Source organism: Nicotiana attenuata, unplaced genomic scaffold (genome assembly GCF_001879085.1).
Source record: "Nicotiana attenuata strain UT unplaced genomic scaffold, NIATTr2, whole genome shotgun sequence".
Lineage (NCBI taxonomy): Eukaryota > Viridiplantae > Streptophyta > Magnoliopsida > Solanales > Solanaceae > Nicotiana > Nicotiana attenuata.
Window position 1 is genome coordinate 62,525 of NW_017674466.1, and position 20,773 is coordinate 83,297.

Consider the following 20,773-nt stretch of genomic DNA (forward strand, 5'->3'; position numbering starts at 1 on the left):
AAAACTGATCAACTTTCCACGTTGTGGTTTCTTCCTTTTAAAATAATAAGTATACAAATAGATATATTGTAGTATCTGGTATATATTTGTCAAAATAATTATAGAGAAAAATTAACAGAAAAATATCACAGCAGTTTCGAAAAATTGACGTGTATATTTTGTATTTAATTTATACATAGTAATTATATATTATACAACGTATTTACAACTATTCTACAACTTTCATATATTATTTCTACCCAGTTAAATACAACTACAATATCATACCACTTAAATACAAATTTTATACAATATGTCTTTTGTATCTGATTTATACATAGTGATAAAATTTAAGGGTCCACCAAACTCTATAGAGAACCAGGTTCTCTATCAGGTTCAACTGAACACACGCACACAGCAGTAAGCAAATGACGCAGAGGAATTTTATGTGGAAAATTCCCAGCTCAACGGGATTAAAAACCACGACATACCCTTGTAGGATTTCAACTTCACTACTGAGCAATCTTTAGATTACAACCTATTGTAACCTAGGAATTAACCTCTTAATCCCTCACTAACTTGTAACTACACTATTACAAGCCACTTTGTAATAACTCTATTACAAAGACTTAATCATTCACTAACTTGAACAACACTATTACAAGCCACTTTGTAATAACTCTATTACAAAGACTTCACAACTCGACTAACTCTAGCCAAGACACAAACACAAAGGTTTATGATTTACAAAGGGTTTCCTACACAATGATTCTAAGTAATCTAAGTAGGAATTACAGGTAAGAACTTCAACAAAGATACAACACAACTAAGGACATATAATAACTCAATATGGGAAACAGGTCCGTTGCTATGTTGTTCTTTGTTTTTGATGCCCTTGAGAATCACTTGCAAGATGGACACACACTTGAGAGAATGTATGATAAGTTCTTGAATGTGCAAGTGATTTATTTTACTGTTGCTTGATGTTAATATCTCATTTGTGATATCAGTTGGATGATGCAACATGTTAGGTGAAGGGCATTCCCCATAAAGTTAACTGCTGCACTCTAGCGTGTGTAGGTAGCAACTTTATAGCTGGGGGAGTTGACTTGTATAGTCACCTAGGGAACTGGTAGGGACATGTTCCCTCAGCTGTTCTTTCTTCTATTCCTTTGATTCTAAAGAGTTGAATTGTATCCCCAACTGGAAACTTGTTGATCTTAAGTTCTTGAGGATGTGTAATAGGTTCCTTATTTGGTTCTTAACAGTAAGTTTGTTAGATCATCAAAACATAACAGAGATACACATATAACCTATCAATTTCCCCCTTTTTGATGACGACAAACTTATAATTCAAGTTCCCCATAAGAACCACAATGACATTCGCTTTTCCTGTATTCCCCCCGAATATGTTCCCCATCTTTTTCCCCGTTAATTATTTTTGCCCCTTTTGGCATCATAAAAAGATCAGTAGCAAGCATTAAGTAAAAAGAAGTCCAGCTTAGTTAACTCATTCCACATGTGTGCACACAAACATGACTAAAAATAGACAAGAGCAATGCATACACAACAAAAGGAGGAGGCTTTCATTAATATTTGAATTTTTTAAGAAGGGAGTAGTTCCATTGTTTCCAAACACATCCACAAAATGAAAACAACAAAAATAAAAGTACCAGTCATAAACATCATCAGAACTAAAACAGAGGACAAATACTAAGAACTTGACACTTGGGAAAGGGACACTGTTTAGGGAGCTATGGAAGGGAAAGGCCCAGATGAAGAGGCAAGGGTTCTAAGAACCTATTTTCTGAGGTCGGCATTTTCCTTGGTCAGACGGACGACCTCTGTGCTTTGAGAGCTGCTATAACTAGGTTCCCCTTGAAACTGACTTAGCTGACCCTCAGGAATGGCATTCCTTGCCTTCAGTATGAGGTAGCAAGACCTTGTTCACTATTTCAAACAATAATCGGTACACTGGAAGGAGGGCCTTCTTATATGCCCATTCCCCATGCTAAATTGCCGCATCCTTCAAGATAGTATTTTTAAAGTTCGAAGAGCAGGTTCCCTGAACAGAATACAAACCCTCAGCAGGCACTCCCAAAATAGATCCCGGCACAGCAAGGTCCATCGCAAAATCAACACCGTTCACCATCATACAAATATGATCGTCCTCAACTATAAAGAAGTCGGCATAAAAACTCCGCACTTCTTCCTCATACACTTTGGGACTTTCATTTGTGAACATATGTGTCCACTATTGAAATTCACAAATTTTTACCAATTGACGCATGTTAGCCATATCCAGAATATCAGGGGCAAATGTACGGCCCCACAACACTTTTTGATTATTCAATTTCTCCTTCCCAGACCCCTGGGTTACATCAACCTTGACCTTCTTTGAGGAACCAGGTTCCTCACTAGCACCAACCTTCCTTTTCATTGATTTTCGTGCACTCTTCCTTTCTCAGCAGAAGACACTTTCTCAACGAACTTCCCAACCATACGCTCACCAGACTCTTCAACTAGATTTTTCACCCTCGACATTGCTCACACCCATCTCACTCTCTTTTTCAGCAGATTATTCACCCGCAACCCTTCTCAACTCCTTTCTAACCACAGAAGACTACCTTTTGGTCTTTAGAAAAGGAAGGTTCTTTGAGGAGTTACGAACCAAGGAACCAGGTTCCTCTTCGACCTCATCATCAACATTCACAACTTATGTAGGAGGCATTGCCTTTTTGTTGACGACCTTTCCATCTTTCACCAGTCTCTTCTTCTTCTTTTCCTTTTTACTTTTCCTTAAAACATACTCAAATTCTTTGATGTGGATAGTTGTGAAAGTGACTGAGATGGGTTATTTAATAGGGGTAATTTGGGTAGTTAGGTCGGTTCACAAAGAGGCGAGACATTTGGGTTCAAACAACGGGAAAGAAAAGAAACTAACAATTGATGACGTGGTAACGTTTCAGCCGTATAAAAGTTGCGCATGAGAGTACAGAGGAACTACTAGCCTGTGTCGAGGGAACCAGGTTCCCTGATAGTGTTTGCAAATATAAGCCTCATCCTTTGACCAACGTGCAATGTATTAGCTGCTTCTTTGCTTTGTAATCGTCATGCGGGTCTACCTGTAACGGTATAGAGATGAGTTAACTGTGCCAGAAAACACTTTTTATCTATTTTACCCGTACATCTCTTTCGTAACTAATCGTCGAGGGACCTGGTCCTTATCTTGATTTCATCACCCCTAGTGTCAAGCGATTATTTTCAAAATGCTCTCTGCTCAGTGCTTTGGTGAAGATATCTGTAATTTGATCTTCTGTGCTGCAGAACTTCATGCATATGTGCCCTTTCTCAACATTGTCTCTGAGAAAGTGATGTTGCATATGAATATTCTTTGTTCTCCTATGTTGAACTAATTTTTTTGACATGTTGAGAGCACTGGTATTGTCACATAGTAAGGGCACACAATCAGAGAACACACCAAAATCTTCTAGTTGCTGCTTGATCCACAGCAGTTAAGCACAACAAGAGGCAGCTACCGTATACTCAGCTTTAGCAGTTGAAAGGGCCACTGAGTTTTGTTTTCTTGTGCCCCGTGAGATTAGACACGAACCCAGAAAATGTGCCATGCCAGAAGTCTTTTCCTATCCACCAGATACCCAGCATAGTCAGCATCAGCATACCCTATTAAGTGAAAGTTATCTTTTAAGGGATAGTAGAGAACCAGGTCCTGCATCTAATCGCGACCGTCTCAATACTACACAATGGTAAGAAGAGTGGGTAGCAATAACTAATACCCGAATAGTGGATCGGGGTCGAATTTCCACAGGGAGCTTGGAATCGAGTTGTATTGCCTGATTAGCCTAGAATTACGTTTGTACTTCTAATTGCACTTCTAACATTTTTGGGGTTTTTATATTTAAAACTACTATTGTAAACTAGGGATTAAAGCTAAATTATGCTAAGGAAATATTGCTAAGTTCTGCTTAATATAGGAAAAAGGCACTAGGGCCGTGACACTACCTAGGTGGCTAGCTAACGGGTAGAAGCTACTAAGGGGAGATTGATAATCTGGGTTTATTGCTATAGCCGTTGCACAATTGCACTCATTCTCACACCTCTCGGTAGAGAGAACGATTTTGCCCAATTGACTCTCTCGAGACCAATTAGGTAGGCCAATTAGACCGGGCAACTAGGGCTCAAGTAAGGTAGTTACTCTTTCGAGGTTTAACCCGTTAATTGGGACTACCATTCTCATGGGTCCATCCCAATTCCTTGTTGGGTTAACTTTTAGGGTCATATGACTCTCTTTCTCAAGAAGAGTTAGACCCACTAAGCTTGAATTCATGTTTGCAACCACAAATTCTAGATTAAAACACAAAATCAACCCAAATAACAAATACCCAATCTCAATCTCACCCTAGAATGCAACACCCATTAACTACCCACACTAGGGTTAAGCCACAACCCTAGCTAATGGGTTTAGCTAGGCATAATTAAAGAAGAAATAGTAGAAATAGATGAAGAAAATAACATAATGATTGATTACTAATTAAAAACTATGATATTGAAGAGAAAAATTGCCAAAATAGGCTACACAATAGTTCTCACGAGCGCAGCTCTTGTTCAGAATCTAAAACTTCACCTAAAAATGGTAAAAAGATCTATTTATACCGAGCTGGAAATTTTGGACAAAAATACCCCTGCGGGGTCAGCGCGGCCGCGTAAGCTCTTTGAACTCTCAAATCTCATCTCTGAAGTTGGGGGTCGCGGACCGGGCAGAAATGTGGCGTGGCCGCATAGCTTGACTTAGCCAAAATTCCATGTCTCTGAATCTCCTTTACGCGGACCGCACTGATATGTAGCGCGGCCGCGTGAGACTTAAGCCTTCTCTGAACTTCCCTTGCGCGGACCGCGTAGGAATGGGGCGTGGCCGCGTGGCTTGCACCTCAAATTACCCATCTCTGAATCTCCTAGCGCGGCCGCGTGGCAAATCAGTGCGGTCCGCGCTAGGTCTTCCTGTTCCTCACTTCACTTGTTCTTGACACTTGGTAGGTTTCACTCCATTTTGAGCCGATATTTGACATTTGTCATCTTGTCGCTCAAACCTGCAATCAAGCGCAATTTGTAAGCCTTTTGGGACTATTTTGTGGCAATTTGTAACAAAAGCAATAGCAAGTAAGGGGTATAACATGGTAAAATCCTAACTTATCAGCATCTCTTTAAGATATCTTAGGATTCTCTTGGCTACCTTCAGATGAGATTACTTTGGATTAGATTGAAAACTCTATACATGGTCTTATTCACAGAGGAACCAGGTTCATCCATATCCAGAAGAGTGGTTGTGGCAATGGGAGTATCAATGATATTTTATCCTTCCATGTCAAATCTCTTCAGCAGCTCCTTGATGTACTTATGTTGACTTGTCATTGTCCCCTTGGGAGTTTCCTTCACTTGTAATCCTAAGAAGAAATTCAATTCACCCATCATGCTCATTTAAACCTCACTTCCCATGAGTTTTGCAAATTCTTCACATAGAGAGTCAACTGTTGCTTCAGAGATGATGTCATCAACATAGATCGGCACAATGAGCAGGTTCCTTCCTCGTTTCTATAGAAAAAGAGTAATGTCGATTTTCCCTCTTGTAAAGCCATTTTCTAGAAGGAATTTTGACAACCTTTCATACCAAGCACGGGGAGCTTGCTTTAACCCATACAAAGCCTTGTTGAGTTTAAAAGCGTGCTTCCAAACTTATCAAGTTTTTTTCTGAATACCCATCTGGTTCCTATAATAGTTTTATCAGCAAGTCGTGGAAGCAGGTTCCACACAATGTTCCTCTCAATTTGATGGAGCTCTTCTTGCATAGCTACAATCCAGTCTGCATCTTTCAATGCTTCCTTGTTATTCTTGTGCTCTATTTGAGAAAGAAAGGCTGAGAAGGCAAGTGAGTTTCTTGCCTTTGATCTTGTTTGAATTCCTGAATCAAGAGGAGTGATTATGTTTTGAAGATGGTGTGAGCTCTTGTGCTTCCAGTTGGACACCTAAATCTCAATAAGAGAGGATCCAGGTTCTTCTAGATTTGATCCATGTGTCATGTTCCTCACCTCAGCAGATGGAGCTCCATGTACATCATCCATAACTTTATTTTCCACTTCAGATATTGTGATTGAGGGACCAGGTTCCTCTATGTCGGCTGGAGTCTCATCTTTAGTTCTAAGGAACAAAGTCCATGTAAATCTAGAGTAGTCATCCACAATGACGAAAATATGTACCTATTTCCTCCTCTACTTGGCTCCCTCATAGGTCCAAATAGATTCATATGGAGGAGCTCAAGTGGCCTTGAGATGCTAACTTCCTTTTTGGGCTTGAAAGAGGATTTGACTTGCTTTCCTTTTACACATGCATCACACACCCTGTGATCCTTGAAGCTTGACTCGGGAAGACCACGAACCAGGTCCTTCTTGACCAATTTGTTCAGCAGCGTAAAACTTGCATAACCCAGCCTTTTGTGCCATAGCTCAACATTATCATCAACAACACTCAGACAGCTAAGATCCCTATTTTGCAAGGACTCAAAGTTACCAACATAAATGTTTTTATGTCTTTTGGCCACTAACATCACTTCACCAGTCACAAGATTTCTGACTGTGCGTATTTTAGATAGAAATTCCACTTTTGTTACTCTTGTCAACAGATTTGGGAAATACTCAGCAAGCTATACTTCAACCCCTTCACGTAGTATGCATTTTCAATAGAGTGGAAAAAGACTTGCCGATCCTTCCAACTCCCAGAATGTATCCCTTCTTGCCATTTCCAAAGGATACACTCCCTCCCTATAGGGCCTTCAGTGTAAGGAAATCATTTGGACTTCCAGCCATGTGCTTCGAGCAGCCACTATCCATGTACCATTATTGACTGCTCCCTTTCACTGTTCCCTCATCATTATCATCATCTTCTTCATCCTCATTAGACTTTGCCATCAATGCATGTTCATCATCACCCTCAGATTCATTAGAGGAATCTCCCCAGGCATCCAGAGCTTGCTTTACAATATTATCAGCGACATCTCTTCTCTTGAACTTTCTGTCGGGGATCGGGTTCCTCTTAACTATTTTATCGACATTTTGATTGTAATGGTCCTGATTGTGGAGAGGACAATCTTTGATGAAATGTCCTGGCTTTCTGCACTTGTGACAACAATCGTATCATTTAGCATTTCTGCTAAAGCTGCCCTTCTTGAGAATGCCTCCATTTCTACGAACCATTTTTTGAAATCTTGGTGGTCTGCCGGTTGATTGACTTTCCTCGAAGTTTGGTGGAGCATCCATGTAGATCCTTTCTAGGTGTTAACCTTTTACAAAGAACCCGCTCTGATACCAATTGATAAAATTTAAGGGTCCACCAAACTCTATAGAGAATCGGGTTCTCTATCAGGTTCAACAGAACACACGCACACTGCAGTAAGTAAATGACACAGAGGAATTTTACGTGTAAAATTTCCAGCTCAACGGGATTAAAAACCGCGACCTACCCTTGTAGGATTTCAACTTCACTACTGAGCAATCTTTAGATTACATCCTATTGTAACCTAGGAATTAACCTCTTAGTCCCTCACTAACTTGTAACTACACTATTACAAGCAACTTTGTAATAATTCTATTACAAAGACTTAATCACTCACTAACTTGTAACAACACTATTACAAGCCACTTTGTAATAACTCTATTACAAAGACTTCACAACTCGACTAACTCTAGATAAGACACAAACACACGGGTTTATCATTTACAAAGGGTTTCCTACACAATGCTTCTAAGTAAGCTAAGTAGGAATTACAAGTAAGAACTTCAACAAAGGTACAACACAACTAAGGACATATAATAACTCAATATGGGAAACTGGTCCGTTGCTATGTTGTTCTTTGTTTTTTATGCCCTTGAGAATCACTTGCAAGATGGACACACACTTGAGAGAATGAGTGATAAGTTCTTGAATGTGCAAGTGATTTGTTTTACTTTTGCTTGATGTTAATATCTCATTTGTGACATCACTTGGATGATACAAGTATGTTAGGTGAAGGGCATTCCCCATAAAGTTAACTGTTGCACTATTTCTGCATTGTAGTGTGTGCAGGCAGCAACTTTACAGCTGGGTAGTTGACTTGTACAGTCACCTCGGGAACTGGTAGGGACATGTGCTGTTCCTTCTGCTGTTACTTTGACTCTGAAGAGTTGAATTGTGTCCCTAACTGGAAACTTGTTGATCTTAAGTTCTTGAGGATGTGTAACATGTTCCTTATACGGTTCTTAACAGTAAGTTTGTTAGAGCATAAAAACATAACAGGGATACACATATAACCTATCACATAGTAAAAACAAATTTCATACAACTAATATATATTATACAACTTATCTATAACTTTCACACATTATTTCTACCCAGTTATATACTACTACAATATCATACAACTAAAATATAATTTTTATACAATATTGTTCAACTTTCATACAATATTTAAATAAAAAAAATATATTTATAAACAACAAAATACAATTTTTCTATAATTTTACTACAACTTTACTATAATTTTGCAGTATAATGTATGTCATGTCTTCTTCTTCTTCTTATTCGAGTTTCAATTTGAAATTCAACCAAAATCAAGTCTAATCTTCACCAAAACACCCTCAAAACTGAGATATAAACTCCAGAACATATTCCCAGTTGTCTGCAACAACACCAATCCAAACAAATAATGGTTTCTAAAAATTCAAATTCGAATTCAAAGGTTTTTAATGCCTGTCAATGGTATTACTGCTATCTTTTCCTTTGCTTTACATTACTGGAATTAGGGATTGAGAGAGAGAGAGAGAGAGACGTAGAGAAAATTCTCAATTGTTTGCAACAACAACCAATTCAAACAAATAATATTTTTTTGAAAACCCATATTCGAATTCAAATCCTCAAAGCTTTTTAATAGTTGTCAATGGTGGAATTGGTGCTCTCTTTTTCTTTGCTCTACATTACTGGAATTAGGGATTGAGAGATAGAGAGATGTAGAGAGGGGGGGGGGGGGGGGGGGGAGAGACAGAGAGAGAGACGGAGTGAGAGCATAAAGGAGAGAGAATAAGAATGTGAAATAGTTAATTCATAATATAAAGAGATACTCATTTAAATCCGAAAGTGTATATAATTGGTAAATTTGTATATAAGAGGTAATTAAATTAAAACTTGAATAGAAAGAGTAATAAAATTTTCAACAGTGTATATGTATGTAAAAATTCCATATTTAAATAATTTGAACATAAGCTTGATCAAACAATATAAGAGATTGTCCAATTGCCCTAATGCTCCCTAACTTTTCTTTATTATTATATTTCTATAATTTTGCATACTCTCTTTGATTGAATTTAATAAGGAATATCTTTTTGAATGATGTCTTCTTTTTGAATAGCTCGAGTTGTCTTCTCGGTAGGGCTGTCCTAATCTACTTATGCAGCAATAGCTTCCCAAAAGTCGCACCCCTGCGTCCCACGCGCGTCCGTACTTGCACACACTATCCTTTTTTCTCAAATGCTAAGCGCCACGTGATATGCACGTGGCTCGATCTTACCTTCCCTTTAATTTCTTAATTTGTGGGCCTAAAATACATATGGTTTTGAAACTGTAATTACTTAAAAATCTTCCATTATGCGGTAGTGTAATTTCAGTAAAGCAGAAGTACCAAATGGAATAAATACTAGTACTACATAGTAGAATTTCCAACAAGTTGGAAAAACGTGACAGAAGAGTTTATTATGCCTGCTAAATTGTTTACTAGTACCTATATCTGCAAAAGCAAAATTCACAATTTTGTTTCTTGAGATTTTGCAATTTCTGTTTATTTGATGCTCTCTTTACAAAAATATTTTGAAAAGTTATTCCTACCGGCTTTTGTTAAACAACTTAAAAAAAAATTGGCAGATTTGTTAGGGACCAGACTTCCAACTTTTGTTTGGTTTTCTTTTACACTTTATGTCCACTGAACTTGGAAATTTGATAGTTTTGAGTCTTTTGACATCCAGAGGCGGATTCAGTATTAAAATTTTATGGGTTTAACTTTTAAAATTTTTGAAATTCAACCCATTATATTTTTAAAGTTAGGGGTTCATATCTATTATTTTGTAATTTTAATGAATTTTTACAAATAAACTTTTACTCACGTCAAAAGTTATAGGCTCAATCGAACTCGCCGGTTCAACACAACACTCGCCTCTATTGACCTCCTAGATGCTGATGTGGCAAAGAGCGTGAATACACTCACAATTAGGCGTATGGGAAAAGAAAAATCGAAAAATTAGCTTTCAGGTGGGGTATTTTTTAAATATTAATTACCGCATAATCTAACATAATGATTTACTTGTTTCAATTATATTTGTCGTTATTTTTCTTAATATACATTGCATATTTTTTCCAGATATAATGAAATATATGTTTCAACTATGTATTTCTTATTTACTTTTTTCGGTCCAAATCTACAAAAGCTCGTTGAAACGCTATTTATTTTAGCCAAATAAAAAGAGTATTAAACCAAAGTGATGAGTTCAAATGGCATATTTTCTACAAAAAGAAATAAATACGGTATATTCTTATTTTTATTTTCATGCAATGATTATTTATTTAAACTATGTATTTTTTTTCTTGTCAAATTCGCAAATATTTGATCCGATCTTTATCATTTTTAGCTAATTTATTTAGCCAATATATGTAGTTCCAACAACGTATTTTTATTTTTACTTTTTTAAATGCAATGACAATATGTTCAAACTGTGGATTCCTTCTTTTTCTGACCAAATATGCAATAGTAAGTTGATTAAATATTATAATTAAAATAACATTGTTTCAATTTTTTTTTTTTTTTTACTAATTTTGGCACGAAAAAATAATTTAAATAGTTGGTGTACTTAAAAAGATTAAAAAAAATATTTTATTGTAAAAATAGAAGTGCTGCATGGACAAAAAAATTCATGTGGCAGCGCATAGTTCATACTGCAATGGAGTGACAGCGTCCAAGGGGTTGAGGCTATGAAATTGTCAAGTTCATGGGGGTACTAAAAACCATGTGAAATTTAAGGGGGAGCTAAACAAAAGTTGCCAAATTCAAGGGGGTCCTAAACTATTCAACAACAACAACAACAACCCAGTGGGTTCCCACAAGTGCGGTCTTGGGAGGGTAGTGTTTACGCAGACCTTACCCCTACTCCGAAGAGTAGAGAGGCTGTTTCCGATAGACCCTCGGCTCATGAAGATGAAAAGAGACAGTGGAGCAATAACACCACAAGAAGCCAGAAAGATAACATTAGCAACGTAATAACCAGAAAATAGAAAGAAAAGCAATAACAATAAGCAGTAACAGGCACAGTACTACAGACACAACGGAAGTAATAAGGACACAACGAATGCTAGTAGCATCCTTAAGACAAAACACTATCAAACTAGCCTTCTACAGCCTAACCTGCAACCCTAATGAAGTAGTATGAACACCATAGGAGCTACTAGCAGCTTAAGGCAAAACACTATCAGACTAACCGCCCACCTCCTAACCTACCACCTTAATGCTACAATATATTATAGATAGTCAAGTAATTGAATCAATTATTTGAATTTTTTTCATCTAAAATAATATTATACACTATCCTATTCTAATAAGGTCATATCTTTTTTTTTTGGGTCATATCTTATTACCAAAAAAAAAAAATAAGGTCATATCGTTTACGTTTCAGGAATAATTCTTCAATTACAATTTTAAGGATATCTATATGATTAACGCTAGCTAATTCATATTTTAAAGGTGTAGGCTGCTGAATGAAAATTGTATAAACTGTTTAATATAAAAATCTAATCTATTAATATGAAATGTTTTTATTTAGTTAATCATGCTTTTAGCGAGTTATACAAGTACTCAATTATGTATTCAATATGATAAAATTAATTCAATGTACTTTCGTTCTATTCAACATAAATATTAAAAGCATGATATACTGTAGAGAAGATCTCCCCCTAACATTTTTGACGATGAGGGAGCAAATATTTAATGAATCGTATTTGTTGAATATCAACCACATATACCAAATGGTGAAGTATTTTAAATTTATGGGTAAATCTAGTAACAGTAGAGCTAGGGATCATGTTTTGCTAGCTAGCATAGAATATTTCTTACCGAAATTCTTCGGAAGGACCACTATTTGATAGCGAATGTGATGGTCAATCTTGCAATTTACATGAATATCACTTATTTTCAACTATCTGATTTAGTTGAACCTACTTTCAATAAATATATCATAAAATGTAATAACATTGAACATCTTTTATCATGTGGAGCGAACATTTTGACAATTTGAACACTCAACTTGGAGTAGGAAATAAGCAGAGAAAACAATTTTTTTTTGGGTTCTTTTTCTTTCTTTCTTTTTTGCCGGGGGGGGGGGGGGGAGACAAAAATAAATCCAAAAAGAGAAGGAGAGAAGGGTGCATGATAGTGTCTAGGGATGTCATGTGCACTGGGAGTTTTAAATATAAATTATTCTAGTAATTTTAAGATTTTTATGTTTAGCTTGGTATATTATAATCCAAGATGCTTTCAAACAAATTATAGGATGCTATAAAGATATACATCTAATTTAAAAATGCTCTCAACTAGCCTAAAGTATTCTCCCACAAGGTCCTCTAGATTGAGAAATCATCACGTTACAACTTCCATTCTTTGACCAACAATGCCTAAAGTATAATACAAAGACAAAACTAACATGTAGAGTTGTAGATAAAAGGCAAAAAGATCTCTTTACAATAAATGAAGTAAATTTGCTAATGTCCTCACCAAATAAAAATGAACAAATAACTAGGGACAAAATCAGAAGTACATTATAGTTTAAGGACAAAAATGGCAATTTTCTCGGAATTTAGTCCAATAAAATTAGAGTCCGTTTGGACATACAAAATTTTTCCTTTTTTTCATTTTTTTTTTTTTTGAAAACAATGTTTGGTTATCCCATTCTTACCAATTTTTCCTTTTTCACTTGAAAATCCATTTTTAAATTTGAAAAATTGGTTCTAACCAGTTTTTAATTGAAAATGAGAATTTGCTAGTTTTTAGTTTTACAAATTTACACTATATTTTTAAAACTTATAAAATGACCACATCAAATTTTCATCTTTGGCAGATACATCTTTGGCGACTGATGGTGGAACATCAGTCCTAGTTGATACTTGAACTGTGCCTACTGAAAGTTTGATTATATTGTATGAGAAATATATGTGCCTATGCCTGCTGTTGCACCTTCTCTGTGTGTTAGTAGAATTAGAAAATGTGATACTGATTTTGCATCTTTTGTGTATTGCAGTAAAGCAAAATATGATAACAGTTAAACAATAGCATTTTGATTGTTTATTTCAAGTAGGATAATCAAATTGGGGTTGTTTTGGATATTTTTTACAAGTTGTGGGGTATAAATCATGTTTCATGATTTTGAAAGAAAAAAGACATCCAAATATGTTGCAAATATTATAACCAAACACAACTTCATCTCAATTCAAATTTTGGTGAAATTCCAAATTTGAATTTTTTTTTGGAATTCATGTCCAAATGCCTACTTAAACACAAGCGAAGACCAAAAGGCCACTACACATTGGCAAAGAGACCCGAGAGAAGCGGACCAAGATTTGATGGCCGGGTATACTTTGGATTCAACCAAAATCTATTTTGTGCGTAGGGTGGTGTCCACTATTAATATATTACTATTTTTTAAGGATATATACATGTGTACGTAGAATTTTTGTCAAACTTTACTGATGTAAGTAACCCCTCTCGTTATAGCATATGTCCGCCTCTGACCCTAGATGTACATGGAGAATTTATAAAACATCAAAGGGGGCAAATCCGAAGTGAATTAAACTACTCATTCAATAGAATAAATTTTTGGTATGCTTTGATTATTACAATTCATTAAACGATATTCATAATAGAGTCGCAATAAATTCCTACGTATACCTTTTCAAGCAAGTAGGTACTAATTGATTAATTGTTGTTAAGTATGAAAAAGATGGTCATATGGTACAATTCTTAAATTACACTTGAATAAAAGACTAGACAAATTGTATGAAACTAGTACACTCTTCTTCAACTTGAGTCTCTTGTAATTGACGGTAATTTATTAACAATACCTACAAAAGAGGAACATTTATTACCATAAGGAATAATCTTTTTTTCTTTCTTATGGATTTTAGCATGTCCAGTTGATGTCGATCGCAATTTTTAATTTTTGTCTCTCCTTATATCTTATAGCTTAGAAGTTGGAACGCAATACTTCAGAGGTACAATCATAACAAGATAATTTGATTAAGTAAGATTACGAGTTTACCCATCAAGGAGTGTGATAGAATAGTTGAAATCTCTCCTTCTTTAATTAAAAATTCGAATTTGTATTCTAAAAAAAAATTCTTGGTAAATCCAAATTAATCGAGCTAGTATGTGGCCGACTGTTATATGAGTACTCTCTATATATCTTGTTCAAGTACTTTATTATTACCATCAATATAACCTTAACTTAGTAATAGTTGTTAAGCTTGTTATCTGCATTTGTAAAACAACTCTAGAGAAAATAAAATAATAATAAACAGAAATGTAAACGAAGTAACAAAGACCAATTCGAGCCCACTGAATTCACAGTGTTTCCTTAGGGAATTTAATCCCCTCCTAGTACTCAAGGTTATGAATTATTTCCTCCCAGGATAGAACGAATTACACACTGGTGTAGTGGTACTTCAAACCCCAGTGGTTCATCGAACACAAAGTTCGGTAGCAAATCACACTTACTGTTGCTTTGTTTGATGTTTAAACTATGCATAAGGAGGAGAAACACATAAAATCGTATGGAAATTCTGAGCAGAATAGTCTTGTATTTATAGCCAAAGTTGGGCTGAAATCTGAAGAGGTGCAACTCTTCAGAATGGTTGTTTTTGCAAAACGGCCACAACATAAATGCCATAACATAAATGGCTATTTACTCAACAATAAAGAGGGAAAATTGAAGGGTAGTTTTTCTGTTACAACAACATAAAATTGAAAATTGGATAACTGAATTGAATTTAATATTAATATTTATTACAAATTGTGAGTGTGGAAAAAGATTTTTCTGAATTTTTTTAAAAAGTGATCAAAATTACTTTTGATTTTTAAAAAATTCATTTTAGAAAAATCTCAAATAACTTGAATTTTGTAAATAAATACTATTTTTTTAAAAAAAATAGGAAAAAAGTTTTTTTTTTGATGGACAAACGGATCCTTAAATTGAAGGGAAAAAACAAAGTGAAGAACAAAACAGAAAATAGAAAGAAGGAAAAAGAGAAGGGAATCTTTGTTAAATCTGAAAACAAGATTTGTTTCCATTAGAAAGATTAATGGCGTTTCTAATTGACAACAAAAATATTTTCTTTCCCAATAATTTTAGCATATAGCGAAAGGGCACGCGTGATTTGTTGGTGCGTAGGAAAGAAGGGTGAGAGTAGGACAAAGCAATGGAAAAAAGAAAAGTAAATATTATTGATATATATAGGATTTTATTTATAGTATATATGTAGTCGATGTTGTCACGTGGTTGTGCATACTTTTGTTCATGCAGCCCACCACTCCATTGGCTTCTCCTAACTATACTTATTAATATGGAAAGAGAAAGAGAGTCCCACACCTTGAAACCACAAGCGGACTTTGCAAGGAAACCCCACCCCCCTCCCCCCCGCCCCTCACTTATGTTTTCAATTTATGTAAAATAATTTTGACGCAATATGAATTTATTTTTATATGAAGTTTTAAATTTGTAACATTAAACGCATAATAATTAATATCAATGTAAAAGTATAAAACTTTCTAAATTTATTATCGTAAATTGTCATACATTGTTTAAATTTGTTTTGAATATAAAAATATATTATTTTCTATAACGAACTAATACGAAAATATACATTTCAACAATAAACGAAAAACTCCTTCGGTCCTCCTTGGGAGAGGCGGATGTAGAGTAGTATACCGGGTTCAATTGAACCACTTGCCTCTGTAATATCTTGACAAGTGAATGAATTGATATTACAAAAACCAGCCCTAACAAAAGTTCATATGGCGGGTATATGATTTATAAATATTTAATAAAGTATATAATTAATATATATATTCATTATATCAAAGCGAGTATGTTTTTTACTTATTTTTTATAAAGTTAGTGTGAGATTGCTATCTCTTTTATCTTTGCTACAAAAAAGAAAAAAGAAAAAAAGAAAAGATAACAAGAACCGACCCTGGGATTAGGCGGTTTTATGTCCGAAATATAAACAAGACTATAATAACAGCACATACGGTACAGGTATTTGCCTCTCTCTCTCTCTCTCTCCAATTATTTTCCCTTTCACCAAAACATTAACTCCTAAACGAGAAAACCAGTGTGTCTTTCTCTTTTTGAGGTCTGCTTAACTACATATATAGCTCATATATAGCTCCCCTATTCTGCTATACTAATTCCCAACACTTCCCACAACTCCCCAAAAAACACATTTTTAAAACAAAAAACAAAAAACCCAACTCTTTTAAAATGGTCCTTGCTTCTCCTACAGCAAAAACCAAGCTCCTTCTGTCTGTTTCTTGCTCTCAAACTGACCCCTCAAATGCTCCATTTTTTAGCTATACAACTTCTTGTTAAAAGAGTGAACTTTAGTTTTTGTTAGATGGATTTTGGGGTGGTGGGGAGTTTAGATAATGGTGGGGTGATTTGTTCAGACAATACAAGTAGTAATATGTTTACTACAGCTGTTGAGACCAAGCAAAAGTGGTACGGATCTACTGGATTTCACAAGAATGAAAGATCTTCCACTACTAATACTGCTACTGAAGATGACTGGAATAATAAGGACACTAAATTAGCTAAGACTAGTGATGGTTTCTCTTCCTCTAAAGCAGCAGCAGCAGCAGCAGCAGCTACAATGCTGTTTCAGCAACAACTTAGAAGTAATTGTACTAACAGCCAGCAAATGCTTAGCTTTTCTTCACCCAACTCTCAGAATGTGACAATGCCTTTTTATCATTACACTTCAACTCCTTTTACTAGGAACTCTTCAGGTACATAAATTGTTAAAGAAAAAACAAAAAAAAAGTTCTTAATTTTGGAAGTGATGTGTCAATGAATAGGTTTCTTGTCTTGGAATCAAGATTGAGTTTTTTTGGTGCAATATGTTTGTTATCTTTATCTGCTTGTTGGTTTTGTATAAACTGCTGGATTTTTGGTAGCAATGCATATAGTTTTTTTGTTTACAAACACAGGGAAGGGAGTCTTCTCATGTATGTATGTGCTACTGTTTTTTTTTTTTTCAATTTTGATGTTCTTGTAACCAACCCACCCACCCATAAAAGAGAGAAAAGATGGCATCTTTAGTACTATATGGTTTCTATCTTTCCTATTTTTGGTAATGAGTGTGTGGCAATGTTGGTTTTCAAAGGCATAATCAGATGAAAGGTCTAAAAGAGTTGAGGACATTTCCTTCTTTCATTGATAGGTCTCTGAATTTTGATTTTCTCCCCTTCCTTTGTTGTGTTTCCTTGGTATTGCAAATATCTAAAATGTTTTGTACCCTCTTTAATTTTTCAAGACACAATGCTTTCTAGGAGTATTAGGTATCCTGTCAAAGCATCTTTCAACAGTCTATTTTCTTCTTTCACATTTGTTGAGCAGACAAAAGCCATGTTATTTTGATTTAGCAGGGAAAATCTTTTCATTCTCTAGTCATTTTATTTGGTAAAAATCAGTTCTAATTCTCAAAGTTGTGATCTTTCTTTGTTGCTCAGGCTGTGGCAGTGGAGCTATGAATGCTGGAAACATGCATGGGGTAATAGCAGCAGGGGTAAAAGGGCCATTTACTCCATCACAGTGGATGGAGTTGGAACACCAGGCTTTGATCTACAAGTATATCACTGCAAATGTTCCAATACCTCCTTATCTCCTCAACCCCATTAGAAAAGCCCTTGAATCTGCTGGCTTCACAACTTTTGCAGGCCTTAGACCCAATGTTTGTAAGTCTTTGCTTTTACTTCTACTTATCATCTTGCTGAAAAAGTTAGAAATAAATACATTAGGATTCAGCTCTTTCCCTATTTGTAGTTAAAATGTGAGATCTACACAATAATGTATCTAAATCTATGGCTCAAGAAGTTTCCCAAGTCATATTTTCTTGTTTCTTATTCTAAAGTAATATGGAATGAATTTATTTTTCAGAAATATGCTGCCTTCAGTAATCATTCTGCATAAGGGCAGGTTTTATTTTCTTTCCATGATCATGAGGCCTTTGGCGGACCCAGAATTTTATACAAGTGGATCAAAAAAAGGTCAAACATAGATTTAAGCCGGTTATCTAAAGCAATTTTTGAACCCCCCTTTGCCATTTTGCTAGAATTTTTCCTCATATCAAGGGGATTCAAGAGCTTATATATATCCAAAATAATTTGATTTTACCTATTTACACAGTAAAATTTTCAGCGAAGGGGGTCTAAGCTAGTTCCGCCACTGCCTGAGGCAACTGGAAAATACTGGTTAAGGGATCCCAACTTCCCCCAAAAGATAAAAAAAAATTCTAGAGAGCACAATGGTTTTTAGCACTTACGAGTCTGTTTTAGAGTAGTGGATGATGTGTTTTGTGGTTAACTTTTGGCAGTGGGATGGGGTGCATTCCATCTAGGATTCTCCAACAGTAACGATCCAGAGCCAGGAAGGTGTAGGAGAACAGATGGGAAGAAATGGCGGTGCTCAAGAGATGCAGTTGCCGATCAAAAGTATTGTGAGCGGCACATGAACAGAGGCCGCCATCGTTCAAGAAAGCCTGTGGAAGGACAAACTGGTGCTACTTCCGCCAAGCTGATGAATGTTTCTTCTTCAGCATCAGCATCAGCATCAGCAGCATTGGCTCCCGGAGGCGCTGCATCCAACACTCTAGCTCTCTCACATCCCCAACTCAGCAATTTGCCGCCTGCTGTTACTAATCCCTCCACTACTTCCCCTTATCTTGAGAGGTACATTTCAGAGTTTATTCTGTTATATGTATCTCTTTCTGCTTATAAAAATGACTTTAACGGCAAGCAGTAGTTTCCACGATGCATTGATCTAATTTTAATATATTTTACTGGCAGGAATTATACGCCCAAGGAAAATTTTGGTGAAAGGTATTCAGATACAAAAGGCCTTACAGTTGTTTCTTCAAGTGAGAAACAGAGCCAATATTCAATTCAGAAAGAGCAGAATCCTTATGGAGTAACTTCTAGGCCTGAATTTGGATTAGTTTGTGCTGACTCTTTGATCAATCCACTAAATAAGAACTCTTCGCTAGTGAATTGCCGTGGCTATGGAAATTCAGAAGATATCAGAGATCAAGAAAGCAAATCACAGCATCATCCACTTCGACAGTTCATGGACGATTGGCCCAAAAACCAGTCTGATCAATCCACAGTTTCTTGGCCAGACATTGATTTGCAGTCAGATAGGACTCAGCTCTCCATTTCCATCCCTGTGATCACTTCAGACTTCATGTCTTCCACTTCATCTCCTGCGAACGACAAACTCACAACCTCACCACAGTACAGGATGTCACAGGAGCACGAGACAACAACTCAAATGGGATTAGGCATTGGCACCATCATCAGTGAGCATAACCAAAGACAAGGAAATTGGATTCCTATAACTTGGGAAACTTCCATGGGTGGTCCCCTCGGTGAGGTCTTGCATAGCACTAATAACAGCTCGGGTGATTGCAAGAGCAAAACAGCAGCTCTTAATCTCATGACCGAGGGGTGGGATAGAAGCCCCCGGATGGGATCATCACCAACCGGGGTCTTACAGAAGTCCTCGTTCGGTTCCCTTTCTAACAGCAGCGCAGGTAGCAGTCCGAGAGCAGAAAACAGTAAGACTAACGAAGGTTCCAGTCTTTGCAATGGCCTTCTTGGAACAACTCTTATGAATCCAACACTGCCTGCCATGTAATATGTAAACTAGGATATGCTATTTTTAATTCCAGAAGTGAGCTATTTCCCTTTTTTCTCCTAATGCTCCTTTGCCAATCAATCTTGTACTGAAGATATCAAAATGACCAAGTATCCCGGTTAAGATTTGTTCCTTTATTTACTGCTGTAATATTTTTCAGCTTTTTGGGCATAGTTTGTCCAACTATTAGACTTAAGATTGCCTATTTCTAGTATTCAAGGGCAGCCCGGTGCACCAAGCATTTTGCGTTCACGCAGGATCTGAGGAAGGGTCGCATCCCAAGGGATATGATATAGGCCGCCTACCCTAATGCAATCATTAATGGTTGATTTTACCGCTCGAACTCGTGATCTATAGGTCACACATAGACAGCTTGATTGTTGCTTCAGGCTCATTTCAATGGCTAATGATTTCAAGAAATTGGTTTTATCAAACATGTGATATTGTCTGAATAGTTTTGTCAATCAAGCAATTTTTTCTTACAAGTTGGTAGGAGGCATGTTGGTTGGTGAGTTGTTACAATTGATAAGATAATTCCAGTTCATTGTGGGCTTTCATTTTCTAATTTCTACTTTTCTTAAGCATGGGTTTTTGCCTATAAGTCACGGGTTCAAGACGTGGAATCAACCGATGATGCTTGCAATAGGAGAGGCTGCCTACATTATACCTATTCGGAATGCGGCCTTTTCTCAGAACGTGCGTGAACGCGGATTGCTTTGTGCATGGTCTGCTTCTTTTAAGCGTGTGATTTT

General features: G+C 36.2%; 1 protein-coding gene across 1 annotated transcript; it reads left to right on the forward strand.

Moving 5' to 3' along the window:
* The first annotated feature begins 16,351 nt into the window (after positions 1 to 16,351).
* Positions 16,352 to 20,158, forward strand: LOC109218709 (growth-regulating factor 1-like). The gene is made up of 4 exons (XM_019383082.1): positions 16,352 to 17,116; positions 17,840 to 18,064; positions 18,703 to 19,057; positions 19,175 to 20,158. Exons 1-4 carry the CDS (start codon positions 16,726 to 16,728, stop codon positions 20,019 to 20,021), a joined length of 1,818 nt encoding a protein of 605 aa, XP_019238627.1. The 5' UTR covers positions 16,352 to 16,725; the 3' UTR covers positions 20,022 to 20,158.
* The last annotated feature ends 615 nt before the right edge of the window (positions 20,159 to 20,773 follow it).